This window comes from Simochromis diagramma, unplaced genomic scaffold, assembly GCF_900408965.1.
Source record: "Simochromis diagramma unplaced genomic scaffold, fSimDia1.1 OVJJ01000596.1, whole genome shotgun sequence".
Taxonomy (NCBI): Eukaryota; Metazoa; Chordata; class Actinopteri; order Cichliformes; family Cichlidae; genus Simochromis; species Simochromis diagramma.
In genome coordinates this window covers 12,230,175-12,244,433 of record NW_024387245.1, presented here as the reverse complement: position 1 = coordinate 12,244,433, position 14,259 = coordinate 12,230,175, and the positions used below count along the sequence as shown (strand labels likewise).

Here is a 14,259-nt window from a genome sequence, read left to right as displayed (position 1 = left end):
GGATGGGATACCCGACAAGCCACATTTGACAGGATTCATTTGGCTGGATTCAGTGTCACCTTCAGCTCTGCTGAATTGTAATTAAATTGAAGTGCCAGTGTCTTCATGGATTACATCAAACCTGCAGATCAAGGTTGTAAGTCTCCGAAAAACCACGAATGTGAGATGATATTTCTCAGGTCTGTTTCCCCCAGTTTCAGAGCTGGTTCCTTGCATGCTTTTTCCTCTATACATATGACCTTGAATACGCTTGCATAGGTAAATTTATTTATTTTGTCACTGCTATCTAAATGAGTCCATAGAGCAATTTAGATGTTTGTTGATGAAGGTAAATGAATTGCCATGTCACAAATTGCTGCTCAAATACTGACTCCTGCTGTTTGAGGAAGGGAACAAACTTTAAAGCAAAATGTGGCTAATTTGCTTTGTAGAGGAAAGTCTGCTGTAAGAGTCAAGGACAAGTAAACTGAAGCTCTTCATTATTAAGGCTTAAACGGTGGAGCAGCCCTGAAAAAGTGTGATCTCGCTTTCCTTTTCATGGACAAAATTCAGCAAAGATCAAAGTCACATATAGACACTTGAGCCGATTAGTACATTAGCTAGCACTGCCAAAGTGTCTGGCTGTGATGTAACAGCTTTAGTAGTAAACACTTGTTGCAGTCAGAGGAAAATGTTTTAATCAGATACAACAACAAGCCCACATGCCCACAAAACGGTTGCAGAGATGTTCAGCTTTTGGCCTTAATGCAAACAGTTAAAAAAGAGAAAAGTTAATAAAGTACAACTTTAAATGCATTTAGACTGACCTTGGATACACAGGAATATAGATAGTTAGATGCATAAAATCATTTTCTTTGGTCTACAGCCTGGTAGAAATAACAGTGTAACTCATTGTTACAGCAAATATCTAATCATCTAGTCACAGCGCAACAATCCTATGCATTTAGTAATATGTACATGGTCTATGTACAAGATCTGCTGAAGTTTGAAATGAGTAGCAGAATGAGGAAGGAAGACGATTTAAGTGACTCTGATTGTGGCATGGAGAAGAGTGTCCCTGAGTGCACAGCAAAATTGTAAAACAGAAGATTGGAAAAACATTGCCTGTTTGAGTCTCGGTTTCTGCTGATGGCAGAGTCATAATTTGGTGTAAACAATATCAAAGCATGGCTCCATATTGCGTTTTACCAGCAGTTCAGGCTGATGGTGATGGTGTAACAGTGTGGGGAATATTTTCTTGGCACATTTTGGACCAAAATGAAAGAGGGTCCAGCCCAGTACTAGAAAGTTGTACCCAACAAAGCACCTATTGTACAAATTGCTGCCTGTGGTATTTTACATTCACCTTATGTAAAATGTTCTTTAAGAAGTAAAACTCTGCAGTGATAACATACATTCACTGTGTCCTCATTGTCTTGTGGTTGAATCTTTTTTTCTGGGTTTCCATCCTATCACTTTGGTCTTCATGGTCACCTACAAGAACTTTGCTGTAAAGTTTCTGCAGCCCTTCTTTAAAAGCATTGTTCACTTTGGCTCGTTTCAGTCCACCATCCCTGAGAGAACATGGATACATACATACATTGAGGGGTATTACTCATTGAATCGACAGCGGTTACAAGTGCAAAGTCGGCATTTGTTAATTCTTCCGTAAAGCTTGAAGGAAACAAGTAAAATTGGGCAACTATAACACTGCACAGTTTCTAAGTCCCAGTTGCACCACTGTTCACATTTCCCTTTTCCAACAATGAACACGTCATTGTTCGGAAATATAAATTATATATAAATATAAACGTGTCTCACCAGATGAGATCTACTAATCCGCCTCGGGCAGCTATGGCGGCTTTCACTCTATTGGCAAACTGTACTGCATCCTCTCCTTCCTGCATATGAACAATAAGAAAAATCGGGCTCTTAAAAAGATGAATTAAACATTATATGATTTAAATTGTTTAAATTAAGGCAGGGCTTTACCTCTCTGTTCATAGGTGGCAGGTACCAAACGTTGCATACGATTGCCCAGCTGCTCATCATACTGAGAAGATACCACACCAGGCCACACTTACTGCTGTTCCAGAAAGCATCACCGAAGCGAGGGTCATACTGCAAGATGACCATAAACGGCCCGTCAGCAGTGAGTAAGAGCAGTATGAGGAGATAGGAGGAAATGGACTGAAGCTCCTACCTTAATGGCAACGGGATAAATAGTGCAGCCAATTTCAAAGCTGCCCTTTTTGAACATCATCACTGATGTGTTGTTAATACAAGTACCTGAAAATTACACAGTGTGAGGATTTTAACAATACTAACGAGGCTGTTTCGGCTGCTTTCTGCTTAGATTATACCCATTATGATACGCACCCTCAGGGAAGATGAGGATGGGCTGTTTGGTTTTATCAGCCACATGATCACTAAGCCTGAAATGAAAAACCAGAACAAACAGATTAAAATATTTGTATTGAAATCTAACCACTTTAAATCTAGTCTTACCTACAGCAATTATACAAATAGCCGAAACCAATGTATTACACTGACTGCTGAATACTTCACTTTTAATCACGTGAACCAAATTTAGTGAAACTCACAGTGGGAATCATGCAGTGGTAAATGCCTGACACAGTATTTTGGCTGTGATATGATGCATACATGCATATGCAAATACACACATAACTATATACACCCTCTTATTGCATCTACTGTACAAAGGTCTTGAGTCACCCCTCATTTATGCTTTATGCTTTGCTTCCAAGCTTCTAGACTTTCTTATAGTTTCTTCAAGTGCTCTTAAGCAATAGTTTTCCAGGCTTTCTGAAGATCTTCCGAAATTTTTCTTTTGCACATTGGCTGCCTTTTCACTCATTCTGAGTCCAGTTCTTGTCCCTGACTATTTTCACAATAATGTTTTTTTAAGCCACTTAATAATGCCCTAACACAATAGACGAACCAATGTTGTGTCTACACGTAATGTTGTTAAAAAGTTTGAGGAAAAGAGAAGAAATGGCCGACCTAAAAAGCTATCCAAAGCAGATGAACAGTATCTGAAATTAATGTCCTTGAGGTATAGGAAAAAAATCAGCAAAGATCTGACACAGAACATGTGAGATGCATCTGGGCCTTCAGCTGATCCAGCTACTGTTCACTGAAGCCTCATCAGAAATGGTCTCAGTGGAAGGACAGCTGTCAAGAAGCCAATCTTTAGAAAGGGAAACAGGGAGAAAAGGCTGAGGGATGCCAAAATACACAAGAACTGAAATGAAAATCAGTGGAGACATGTCTTTTATGGAGTGATGAATTCAAGTTTGAAGCTTGTGGTTAAAATCTTTGCCACTGTGCTGTGTACAAATAAGTTCAGAAGGGAGGGACAACAGTGAGAATCGACAGCCATCTGTAAGCAAGGTGGAGGCTCTTTCATGCTTTGTGGCTGCATTTAAGCCAGTGCTGTTGATGATCTTGTCAAAATCAACAAAATTATGAAAGTAGGAAAGTAGCTTCAGATTTAAATAAACCATGCAATACAATCTGGAAAGTATCTGACTAACTTCATTGTTTTGCATGACAATGATCCCAAACACACTGCCAATCCAGAACAGCACCTGATTAAAAACAAAAACACAATGCAATACTATCAGTGATGCACTGGCCTTCCCAGACCCCAGGCCTCAACATTATTGAACCCATGTGAAGCAACAACATAATCCAAAGAAGAGCTTTGAACGTGCTTTAAGATGCCTGGAAAACTGTTTGTGACGACTGCTTAAATAAATGAAAACAAAGCTGACAGTTTTTTCTTATGTGCTGTATTGTCATGTATGTTTTCAATAAATCGCTGCACCTATTTCCCATTTTCCTTGAAAAATATTTTTAAAAAGGACAGTGGATCAAGACTTTTGCACAGTATTGTATTTATCCAGCCATGCCTCCTATCTGTTGCTAACCAAATTAACATCCTAAGTGGTTACATCCCCCAAAAAGGAATCCTCCTGATGAAACACAAGAACACAACTCCAGTGCAGTTCCCAAGCACATTTAGTCGGCGAGGGCACTGGGTGTGAAATCTAAGCTCAGTGAAACATGAGGACCAATCTGTTGTGGTGACCTCTTGAAGAACAGGGAGCAGCCAAAGACAGCACACTTATTTGCATACTGAAGCAGAAATTAAAACAGAAAAATGCATGAATGAATCTGCAAAGAAAAGTACACTTTACATAAAGTCAGTCAATAAATGGGGTCTAAAATGATGGGAAATAGTAAAGATATAAATGTAAACATCAAAAAACAACATCATAAATTACCAAATAAATGAAATATGAAAACAAATCTGAACATAAATAGCAATATATGTTATATTTAGTGAATTAATGAATTCTCCTATTTGTCTTCAAAGTTAATTTTAATATTAACTTAATATTATTAGCAATCACTCATTGAATAAATGAGTGATTGCTTTCTTTCTTATATGTTCTGTTGGCAGTTTTGATCCTTCATATCCCGGGTCACCCACACTGATTTACTTTTTGTCTCTCATGAGGAAAGGGGATTTATTTATAAAGACGATGCAATTTTACCTCTTGGCCACTAGGTGTCTGTCTTTGACTTCTGATCTGTCAAACCAGATGTGCGGGGAGGATTTGACCATTCCTCTTTGGATCATCCCCAGCAACCCACGATGCATCTGTCCAACCTGAGAGCCAAGTTCAAAAACAAAAACTCTGCTCATCTCAAATACTCTGATAAATGCTGATGTATTACACCAACTCAGAGAAACAAAATGTTGTACCAAAGAGTAGCAGCGATCACTGGCCAAGATGATCACGTCAATGGGTGTCGTGTGATTGGCCACACATATACCACCATTCTTTGGTTTGTTTTCTCTGCAGATAAGACACATAGACACAGTACAAAATAGTGAAAATCTGCCATGTTTGTTGTTAAAAAGTCACCCGATTAGTCTCTAGGATATCTTAAATCGAGACATTACGTTAAAACTGTTTTCCTGTCAAACAACGTGATGCTGCCATGGGTTTGAATAAGGCTGATGTTTGTTTGGTTTTTTTTTACTGTACCTGTTATGATAGGTGATGATTGCCGTGAGAGAGCTTACACACATGCGATAGCCCATCATGTGAACCTTCTCACTGAGGTAGGATCTTAACCTGAAGACATACAGCATGTAGCCACAGAGTCACTTTATATCTCTTCAGGCTGGTGCTCACAACACTGGAGACTTTAGGTGTTGTGCAAACTTACGCTGCGTTTGGTAAAAACCCCACTAAGGTGGTCAGGAATAGGAAGAGACTAATGCCAGTGACTGCAAGAGTAACCCTGCAGAAAAAAGAACAAATAGTTTCCTGAGCAGTCACCCAGCCAATCACAGTTCTTTTAATGACACAAGTCATACCTGAGAGGCAGCAGGATGCCATAGCGGGTGAGAAGTCCCAGCCCCCACAGGAATGTAAGTCTCATATTTATGTGATGATGGAAGTTGTAGTTGCTCCGAGTCAGCAGATTCCAGCTCTCAAGTTCCTGGGCTGAAAATCGCTTGGTCACTTCATCATCCACTATGCTCTCCACGCCCCTTCGGCAAAAGTAGAAGATATCAGCCATATCAAACGCATGATCTGAGCACAGACAGCTGGCAGAACCCCGGATCTCCTGCTGCAAAGATGCTGGTGATTCTTTGGCTATGATACCTGCAGAGAGCGTGCAGAGAAAAATGAATGATTTCATTGTTTAAAACTCATACAAGTCAAATAAACATTTATGACTGACTGTCAGGTTCAGCTGTGTGAGGTGTTGTGGAGTATCCAAATACAGGATGCAGTAGATAAAGGTTCAGTTTAAACCTGAGCATTTAAACCAATAAAAGAACAAGTAACAGGCAGTCCACAAAATCCACAAGGAAAAAGGACTGGGACTAAGGACCGCACAGCTAGTGGGACTACCCCACAAAGGATGAGGGGAGACGCAATTACAATAAATACACTAATAAATACACAAGGTAATTGAGGCAGACAGTGACAGGAGGGGAGCACAGCTCAAACTAATTATGGAAAACTAGATAAGTAAATTAATTACCAAAACACAGAAGACACTGGTTACCCAAATAAAACAGGAAATAACCAAACAAGGGTAAACATGACCGATGGAGATTTGACACAAAAGGGCAGAACAGTAAGGAAAGTATAATATACAAAACTATGACCAAGGACAGAACTAATGTACTGCAGGGAAAAGATACATGAATATAAAAACCCAAAGAAAACCAAGAAAACCAGATTACATAAGGAAAACTAAATAGTAAAAAAAAAACACTTCAAAATGACTGAGATAAACGTCCCAGAATCATAACACTGATCAACAGAGGTTTGGACTCGAGTCACATGACTTGGACTCGAGTCAGACTCGAGTCATTAATTTTATGACTTTAGACTTGACTTGAAAAAATGTTCTAAGACTTGTGACTTGACTTCGACTTTTACACCAATGACCTGGGACTTGAATTGGACTTGAACCGGTTTACTTGAAAAGACTTGATATTTCACCCCAAATATAAAATTTAACACGCATATTATATAGAAAGTGTGCACCATTAATTCAATTCATTCATTCATTTATTCAAACCACACTCTGTACGTATGTGTGCGTGAGCTGTAGCACAGCCAATCAAATTAACCTGATTTTTTTTTAAAAAGAAAAAAAAAACACTCAAAAATGCTGCAAGGAGTTATTTTTTCAGGTACATAAACTATGAAGTAGTCAACAAAAAACCAAAATGCAATATGCAAAACATGCAAGAAGAGAATCACAGACAGAGATGGAACAACTTCCAACTTTCTCCGACAGTTGAAGTTGCATAAAGAACAGTAGGTGGTGCTTCTCTTTTGCTACAATGAGATAGCTGACTTCATCTAACTAGCAAATCTTGTCCAGGTTCCGTTGGCGATACAGTTTTTTTTTTTAACGTGTATGATATTTTTGTCCTGCGATTTTAAAGCCGGTCCTACAAGCGCATCCAAGAATAACATGCAGCTTATCTCAGAACTGTCGGTGAAAATTATTCTTGGAGCTAGGTTTAATTGAGCTGGGTTTTATAGAGGTGCAATTTCACAATTTGTGTATATTTTCTAAGTTCACTATTTCGTCATGTGTTGAGAAAAACACAGATTCTGTCTCCTCTGTTTGTTTGTTTTTTGTTTGTTTTTTCTTTCTCCATACAGGTGACCCAGGAGTTTTTTTTGTTTGTTTTTTTGTTTTTTTGTTTTTTTCCTCTCTCTTCCCCCCCCTTCTCACCGTCTCTTCTCCCCTTTGGTTTTCTTTCTTTCTCTCCCCCTCTTTCTCTCATTCATTCCCCCTGTCCTATTTATTTAAAAAAAAAAAAAAAAAAAAAAAAAAATGACAAAGGATGAACTGAAGCTCTGCCATCACGTAATGTCGCATACTGCTGTTTCTGATGTCATTTAAAAAAAAAAAAAAAAAAAAAAAAAAAAAAAAGAGAAAAACACAGATTTAGAAATCACATGGTCTAATATTTACTTTTAGCATATAACTGCAACATTCTTTTTTTCTTTTTCTTTTTAAAGACTCGAAAGGACTTGAAATTCAAAGTTTCAGACTTGTGACTTTACTCGGATTTTTACACCGGTGACTTGAGACTCGACTCTGACTTGCCTGACATTACTTGAGACTTGACTTGTGACTTGAGGATAAAGACTTGAGACTTACTTGAGACTTGCAAAACAATGACTTGGTCCCACCTCTGCTGATCAATATATGAAAAAAAGGTTTACCATTTGTATGTGTTTTGTAGAGTTGCTGATTTTTTTCTTTTGCTCTCATTTCCATTCGTAAGGTTGCCCACTAATTTAGGACAAAAAAACAAACAAAAAAAAAAACAAGTATATAAAAACAATTTACCGCTGCATTCATTCTTCTGTTGACAAGCAGCTGTGAATGGACTGATTCTTATATAGGGCTTTTCTATTCTATTTGAGCTCTCAAAGGCTGTTCTTGTGGCATTAGATAAGCAGTAACAACCCTTATAGGGCTCCAAAATACCTTCAAGTTCACAGATTCAACGAGAAAATGGAAAGCACAGACAAAAATATGATCAAAGTAATGAAACTGGGCAAGATGCTCCCTGGAGACTAAAGCTCTGCTGAGGAAAAGGATGGGAAACCAAGTTTGCCTCAGAAGCCTGCAGCTAAGAAAACAAAGCATAGAAACTCGAGAAACAGTTCTGATATTGTGATCCAATTTACCTCCAATCCAACCTTTTTCCAAAAATTTAAAAAACTGTTTTAAAAAAACAAAACAGTTTTGAGGAACATGATGTTTGCACCAGAGAAGACATTTAAAAAAACATTATATCATCGTCACAGTATCATAATGGCATGTACTGCAAATAAAACATCACTGTACATCCAAACAGGGTGACCATGTTGTAACCTGGTCCTCCAGCCCGTAAACCAAAACAAAACAAAAATAGTTGCAATCCTCGTGCATGTTCCTTAAGCTTTAATTACGATTACATTTCTCCTGAGTAGTAGAATTTATCACATGGGTAAATGCTTGCTTCTTCTTAGGGTGGAGTCACTAAGCCTTACTCCCCGAAGAAGCAGCAGCAACATCCCCTGTGCTTCTAACAGTCCCTCTGAGCCTTAAGAACAAAGGCCTCCATCCTCTTTGCGCCTTTTGTTGTTGTAATGCATTTTTCAAATCAACATGATTAAATGTACTTTGCTAAAAACTCAGGGGTTACAATAAATGATCATTAAGTAATCCAGATTTTATCATTTAGAAAGTCTTTGAATGAAACACATATGAACTTAAAGGATTTTGATTTTGTACCTTTTTAGTGATATTAGGCACCCAAATCAAGCTCACCTCAAATATCTTGAGAAGTGTCCTCAAATACAAGCTGCGGATACTAAAACAGCCTCCGAGTACAGCTGGCACAATGATAAAGAGACACAGAAGAGTGAACCACGCAGAGACGGGGATGCTGAGACACCTGCACAGCAGGTTGTGAACAGCCCATGTAAATGGAGGCATGCTGTTATCGCACGGAGAACAACGACGGTGTGTGCCACACTGAAACACTCAGCTTCAGGGAAAGTCGTCTGTGCTGTTTAAAGCCATGCTGTCTGAAATCAGAATGGAGTAAGTCATTAAGTCATTGGCACCATTTGGCAAACACAGCACAAAATACCATGATAAGAGATGCAATAGCACACTTGGGGCTCCCTTTCAGATGACTTATCATGAAAATTAAAAAAGAAAAAACATCTGATTTTTCAAATAAACAATGACTTTTCTCTGAGAGCCTTTGTAAGCCAAAAGTTTCTTCCATCCTTTGAAGAATGGCTTAGTGGCTGCTGCTCACAGCTGTAAGCTGATTGTCTTCAAACACTGGAACATGTTTGATTGCTGTCAGAATCAATGTGTAGATGCACAGAATAATTTTAATAACAGAATCATTTGAGGTTCCCTCACTATAGTATCACTAGAGCAGGTGACTGGCTAGAAGCTTGTACAGCTGCACAAATATGAAAAGATAATGGAAAGGTTTATCTATTTACTGTGATGACAGCAAATGCATCTTAGGATAACTAAGACGTAAATATTCAACCCCAGGTTTAAGATAGGGGAGATATTATCACCCTCATCTGAGATTGGGTACCAAGCCCCAAGTGTGGCAGAGCACTGAGTGCAAGAGTAGCTAACCTGAATCTGGAAACTGGTTACAAAAGCTACGTGAGCAATACTGTCAAGGGGGCCCGAGGGCCTGTACAGAACTGAACTCAAGTGAAAGACAGACGTGCAGAGTTCAAAGTTCTCAAATGCTTTATTTAACTAAGGCACAAGGTATTATTTAATGTGGTGTACAAGAATTAGAAACTTGTGGTGAAAGAAACACTCAATACTATACTTGACGTGAGGCTGAAGCTAGAAACTTGTCTTGACTAAACATACAACACAATACTTGGCATGATGTTCAACATGACGACAAGAGGGGTGCTACACAATGGGAGACACGTGGTGTGGTGGTCACGGGGGTCACACTGAGGAGAGAGAGAACAGAGTTAGTGGGTGCAACAATATGGGCGGGGGAGACAGAGTTCCAGGCAGCTGGCTGGTGATAACTGAGATGGGCTGGCCTGTGTTTTCCAGAATACACGTGAGTACTGGTGACAGGAGGGCAGACAGATGAGTGTGATAAGCGTCCTGGGGACACTTGTCCTGGGGACGCTTGTCCTGGGGAGTGGAAAAGATCCTGTAGGAATGGAGTCCAGTATCCAAGAGGTGAGTCAGTTTTGATGTGGAGCTAGGGAACATAGAAAACTAGGTAAATAAACAATAATTTATAACGCGAGCAAGGAGGGCGAGCCTGTTACCAGCTTAGGTGAGTAGATGAACTGGCGGTGAGATGATGGTGAAGCTGGCCATAAATACCCTCCACTGATTGACATGAATTAATTCCAGGTGAGCTAGTATGAAGAGTTGGACAGCACCAGGCCCTGACATGATTCACGCCTACTGGCTGAAGAAGCTAATTTGTTAAGCATCTGGCAGCATAAATGAACCAGCTACTAACAAACGAGAGGCAGTCCTGATCCCCAAAAATCCCCAACGAGCAAATAACCTACCTCAGGACCACAAGGAAGCTCCTTACCATGCACGGAGGATTTTAACTCAAATCCAACACCCTGCGACTGCACGCTTAGTGGAAAGAAGCCCGAGGACTAGTGAGTCTCAGAACCTGTCCAGGATGAGCCAAGAAACATCCGTGAGTATGTCAGGGACACACCGCTTAGGCTTGTCAAGAATGAATGACCTAAGATCCTGTGGGACTTCCAGCAGACATAGTAGTTGTGGACAAGCAGAGGAAGGTGGCCGTAGTGATAGATGTAGCTGTACCAAGTGATAGCTACATCAGGAAGAAGGAACACGAGAAGCTGGAGAAATATCAAGGGCTGAGAGAAGAACTCGAGAAGATGTGGAAAGTAGTCCATATTTGGTCCATATTAACATGACAGCATCACACAGTTGTTGCAGATTTGTGAGCTGCACATGTACAATGTGACTCCTGTTCCATCACATCCCAAAGGTGCAATATTGGATTGAGATCTGGTGACTGTGGAGGTCATTTGAGACATTGTCATTCAGGATGGATCTCTGCTTCCATGCTGTTTACACCAAGACTCATCATATCAGTCAACATGTTTCTAATTTTTCTGTCGTCCACTTTGGAGAACCCTGTGAAACAGCTCAATTTTCTACTCTTAGCTGCCAGGAGTGTCTCCTTATGTGGTCCTCTTCTGCTCCTTTTGGACCATTCTGTATAAATCCTAGAGACGATTGTGCAGAAACTCCCCAGTAGAACAGTTAAATCACCTTTCACCATGTGAACATACCTAAATGCACCGAGTTGCTGTGTGATTGACTGATAGATAATGAGCTAAGAATTTGAGCCTGGTGCACCCTATTGTATAACTGGGAAGGGAAGGCAATGTCAAGAACAGGAAATTCGTTACGAAATGAACATAAACTATTTTAACGTTTTACCTTAAATGCTTTTATATTTTATTAACAAAAGTTATGTTGAAAAGGTAGCAGGGGAGAAGAGTCTGACCTTTCACAGGAAAAAAAAGGATATGATGTTCTTATACATAATATAAATGATAAATGTTGTATCAAAACACACAAATGTGCTTGATGAATAATAGCCAGGGATATTTTAGGTGGTCATTCGCGAGGATACAAACAGGAACAATCATTTAATGTTACTTTAGCAGACTTAGCAGTGTTACTTCTTTCTTTCAATTTTTTCAAACCTATCTGTTATGAGTTTTAACAAGTTTAGTTTATGTTTTATAATCATCACACCTTAATTTAAATAATGAACTTTTTAGCCATTGAAGTCTAAAAGTACTAAAGGTAGTTCTTACCGGCCATTGGATTTACCCCGCGATTTACCGTGACAGGTGGTGCTCCATCTGGACAGTCCGGACTGAAGAACAGGGATTTCTGACACTGTGCTGCCTGTGCAGCCTCTCAGCAGCATGCTGTGGCTGCAGATCACAGGCAGACAGAGCTTTATAGAGTTAACAAGGCAACAGGTGGCCAATGAGGGCTGCTGTCACTGCACTGTGGATTGAACGTGGTATTAATCTGATTACAGTAAATATGCCAGAAAACACTGTAGATGACATGAAGTCAGGTTCTTACAGCTTTGTATTCCCACCTGGAAAACCAAATCAGATGACAATGTTATGAGGAGCTACTGTTATTTACATCAGTTTTATGCTTTATTTTCTGACTATGTTAAATTACATTGTCCCTTTTAAATAAATAAATGAAACAAATGAAGTTAATCTGCACCAATGAACAAAATGTGATATAGAGCACCCATCCCGCTTCTAAACCACCCATTTAAAATAACATGTATACGACTGGCTGCATTGTTACACCTGCATCAGTTATCACTGATATTTGCAGTTTATTATTTTCCGTCTATATTAGAAATATCACAGCTATCTGATCATTTGGTGTTGTGTCCTGGGTGTTTTTATTGTGATATTTCTGAAGTTAAAAAAGCAAATATTGTAGATTTGCCAAGTATTTGCGACTCATTAATTTTAAAATGCCTCGTATTATATATTAAAAAAAAACCCACAACAGCCAACTGCAAAGACAAGGATGAAGCTGGGCAGATGTGCAAACTGCATTGGAGCACTGGAGGCATGGAGAAACTTTGGGCTCATGTACTGAGCATAAGTTTAATTTTCCAAAATTACTGAAGTTGTAAGGAAAGCAAAACACAAGTTCAGCTACAGGCCACTTGAAATGTCAGGACACTCCTCACATATTAAACTAATCTAAATGTACTGTTTTTCTATTTAAATTTATGTATTGGTTTATTTGCTTTTTAATTTATTCATTCATTCAGTCATTCATGCAAGGGAACAAAACACCATTTTGTGTGTTTTCATTTTAGTTTGTATGAAAGTGTGTATAAAACAAAACATAGGAAAGGGAAACACACCTTACAGTGTGTTTGTTTCTACTATATGAAGTCAGTTTTGAGCAGATTTTAAACTACTAGCACCTTGTTTTCCATCCTATCTTCATTTCTTACCTTATTCCATACTTCCACGGCTCATTTATAAACTTTCCTGAAATGTTTGGTGATGCTTTTTTAACTTTTGAACCTGAGTTTTGGTAACAGATTTTACTGACTTTGAACATCGTATAGTTGTTGGTGCCAAACAGGCTGGTCTGAGTATTTCAGAAAATGTTGATCAAATGGGATTTTCCCATAAAACCATCTCTAGGTTTTACAGAGAATGAAAAAGAAGAACTGGTGGGAGCTGATATAAAAGCAACGCTATCAAATTACCACTTGTTTAAACCCAGGTATGCATGTGATCATCTGAACACACGGCATGTCAAATCTTGAAGCAAGAAGTAACAGTTCGAGCTGGAAATGTTATATGATAGTGTTGGGGGTATTTTCATGGCACACTTAGTACCAACTCTGTATTGTTTACACACTATAGCTTAGCTGAGTATTGTTGCTGGACATGTCCATCCCTTTCGATCACAGTGTATCCATTTTCTGATTCTTTTCTCAGCAAGATAATGCACCATGACACAAAGCTCAAATCATATCATTCTGGTATCTTCAATATAACGGTGAGTTCACTGTTCACACAGAGCACATTTATGGGATATGGTAGAACAGGAGATTCTCATCATGGATGAGCAGCAATTGTGTGATGCTATCATGTCAGTACGGACCAAAATCTCTGAGGAAAGTTTCCACCACCATTCAATGGGTCAAAAAGAAGTTCTGAAGGCATTTGGGGATCAAGGCTAGTACTAGCAAGGTGTACCCAATAAAATGTCCATTGAGCATATTTCCAAATCATTTCTAAGTTTTTTTTTATAGTATTAAGTATTTCTGTCTCACCATTTTTAGACTGAACATGCAACTTCAGATTTCCAAGTAGTGCACTCTCACTCCTCACAGATTGTATCACTCTATCTCCACCTCAGCATTTATCTGTTGACTCTGACTATTTGTATAAAGGAGCTATTTTGCACATATCCTCCAGTCTCTGCTTCTGAATAAACTCCACATAAGAGGAGAAATGTCCCTTTTGGGTTTCTCTAGAGTCCGGAAGCAGTGGGTGGAAGTGAAAGATAATGAGGCATCCAACAAGGGTTTCTTTTTTGTTATGTGAAGATGTGAGCAGATGC

General features: G+C 39.1%; 1 protein-coding gene across 1 annotated transcript; it reads right to left on the bottom strand.

The window, feature by feature from the left end:
• Positions 1–665: 665 nt before the first annotated feature.
• LOC120714085 (glycerol-3-phosphate acyltransferase 4-like) lies at positions 666–13,245 on the bottom strand. The gene is made up of 14 exons (XM_040000128.1): positions 13,136–13,245; positions 11,946–12,068; positions 10,183–10,321; positions 9,980–10,058; positions 5,396–5,687; positions 5,245–5,319; positions 5,061–5,150; positions 4,775–4,868; positions 4,563–4,678; positions 2,359–2,414; positions 2,183–2,268; positions 1,972–2,100; positions 1,801–1,880; positions 666–1,553 (listed from the first exon to the last, which is right to left on the bottom strand). The coding sequence occupies exons 1-14, from the start codon at positions 13,243–13,245 to the stop codon at positions 1,397–1,399; spliced, it is 1,626 nt and encodes a 541-aa protein (XP_039856062.1). The 3' UTR covers positions 666–1,396.
• Between the last annotated feature and the right edge of the window lie 1,014 nt (positions 13,246–14,259).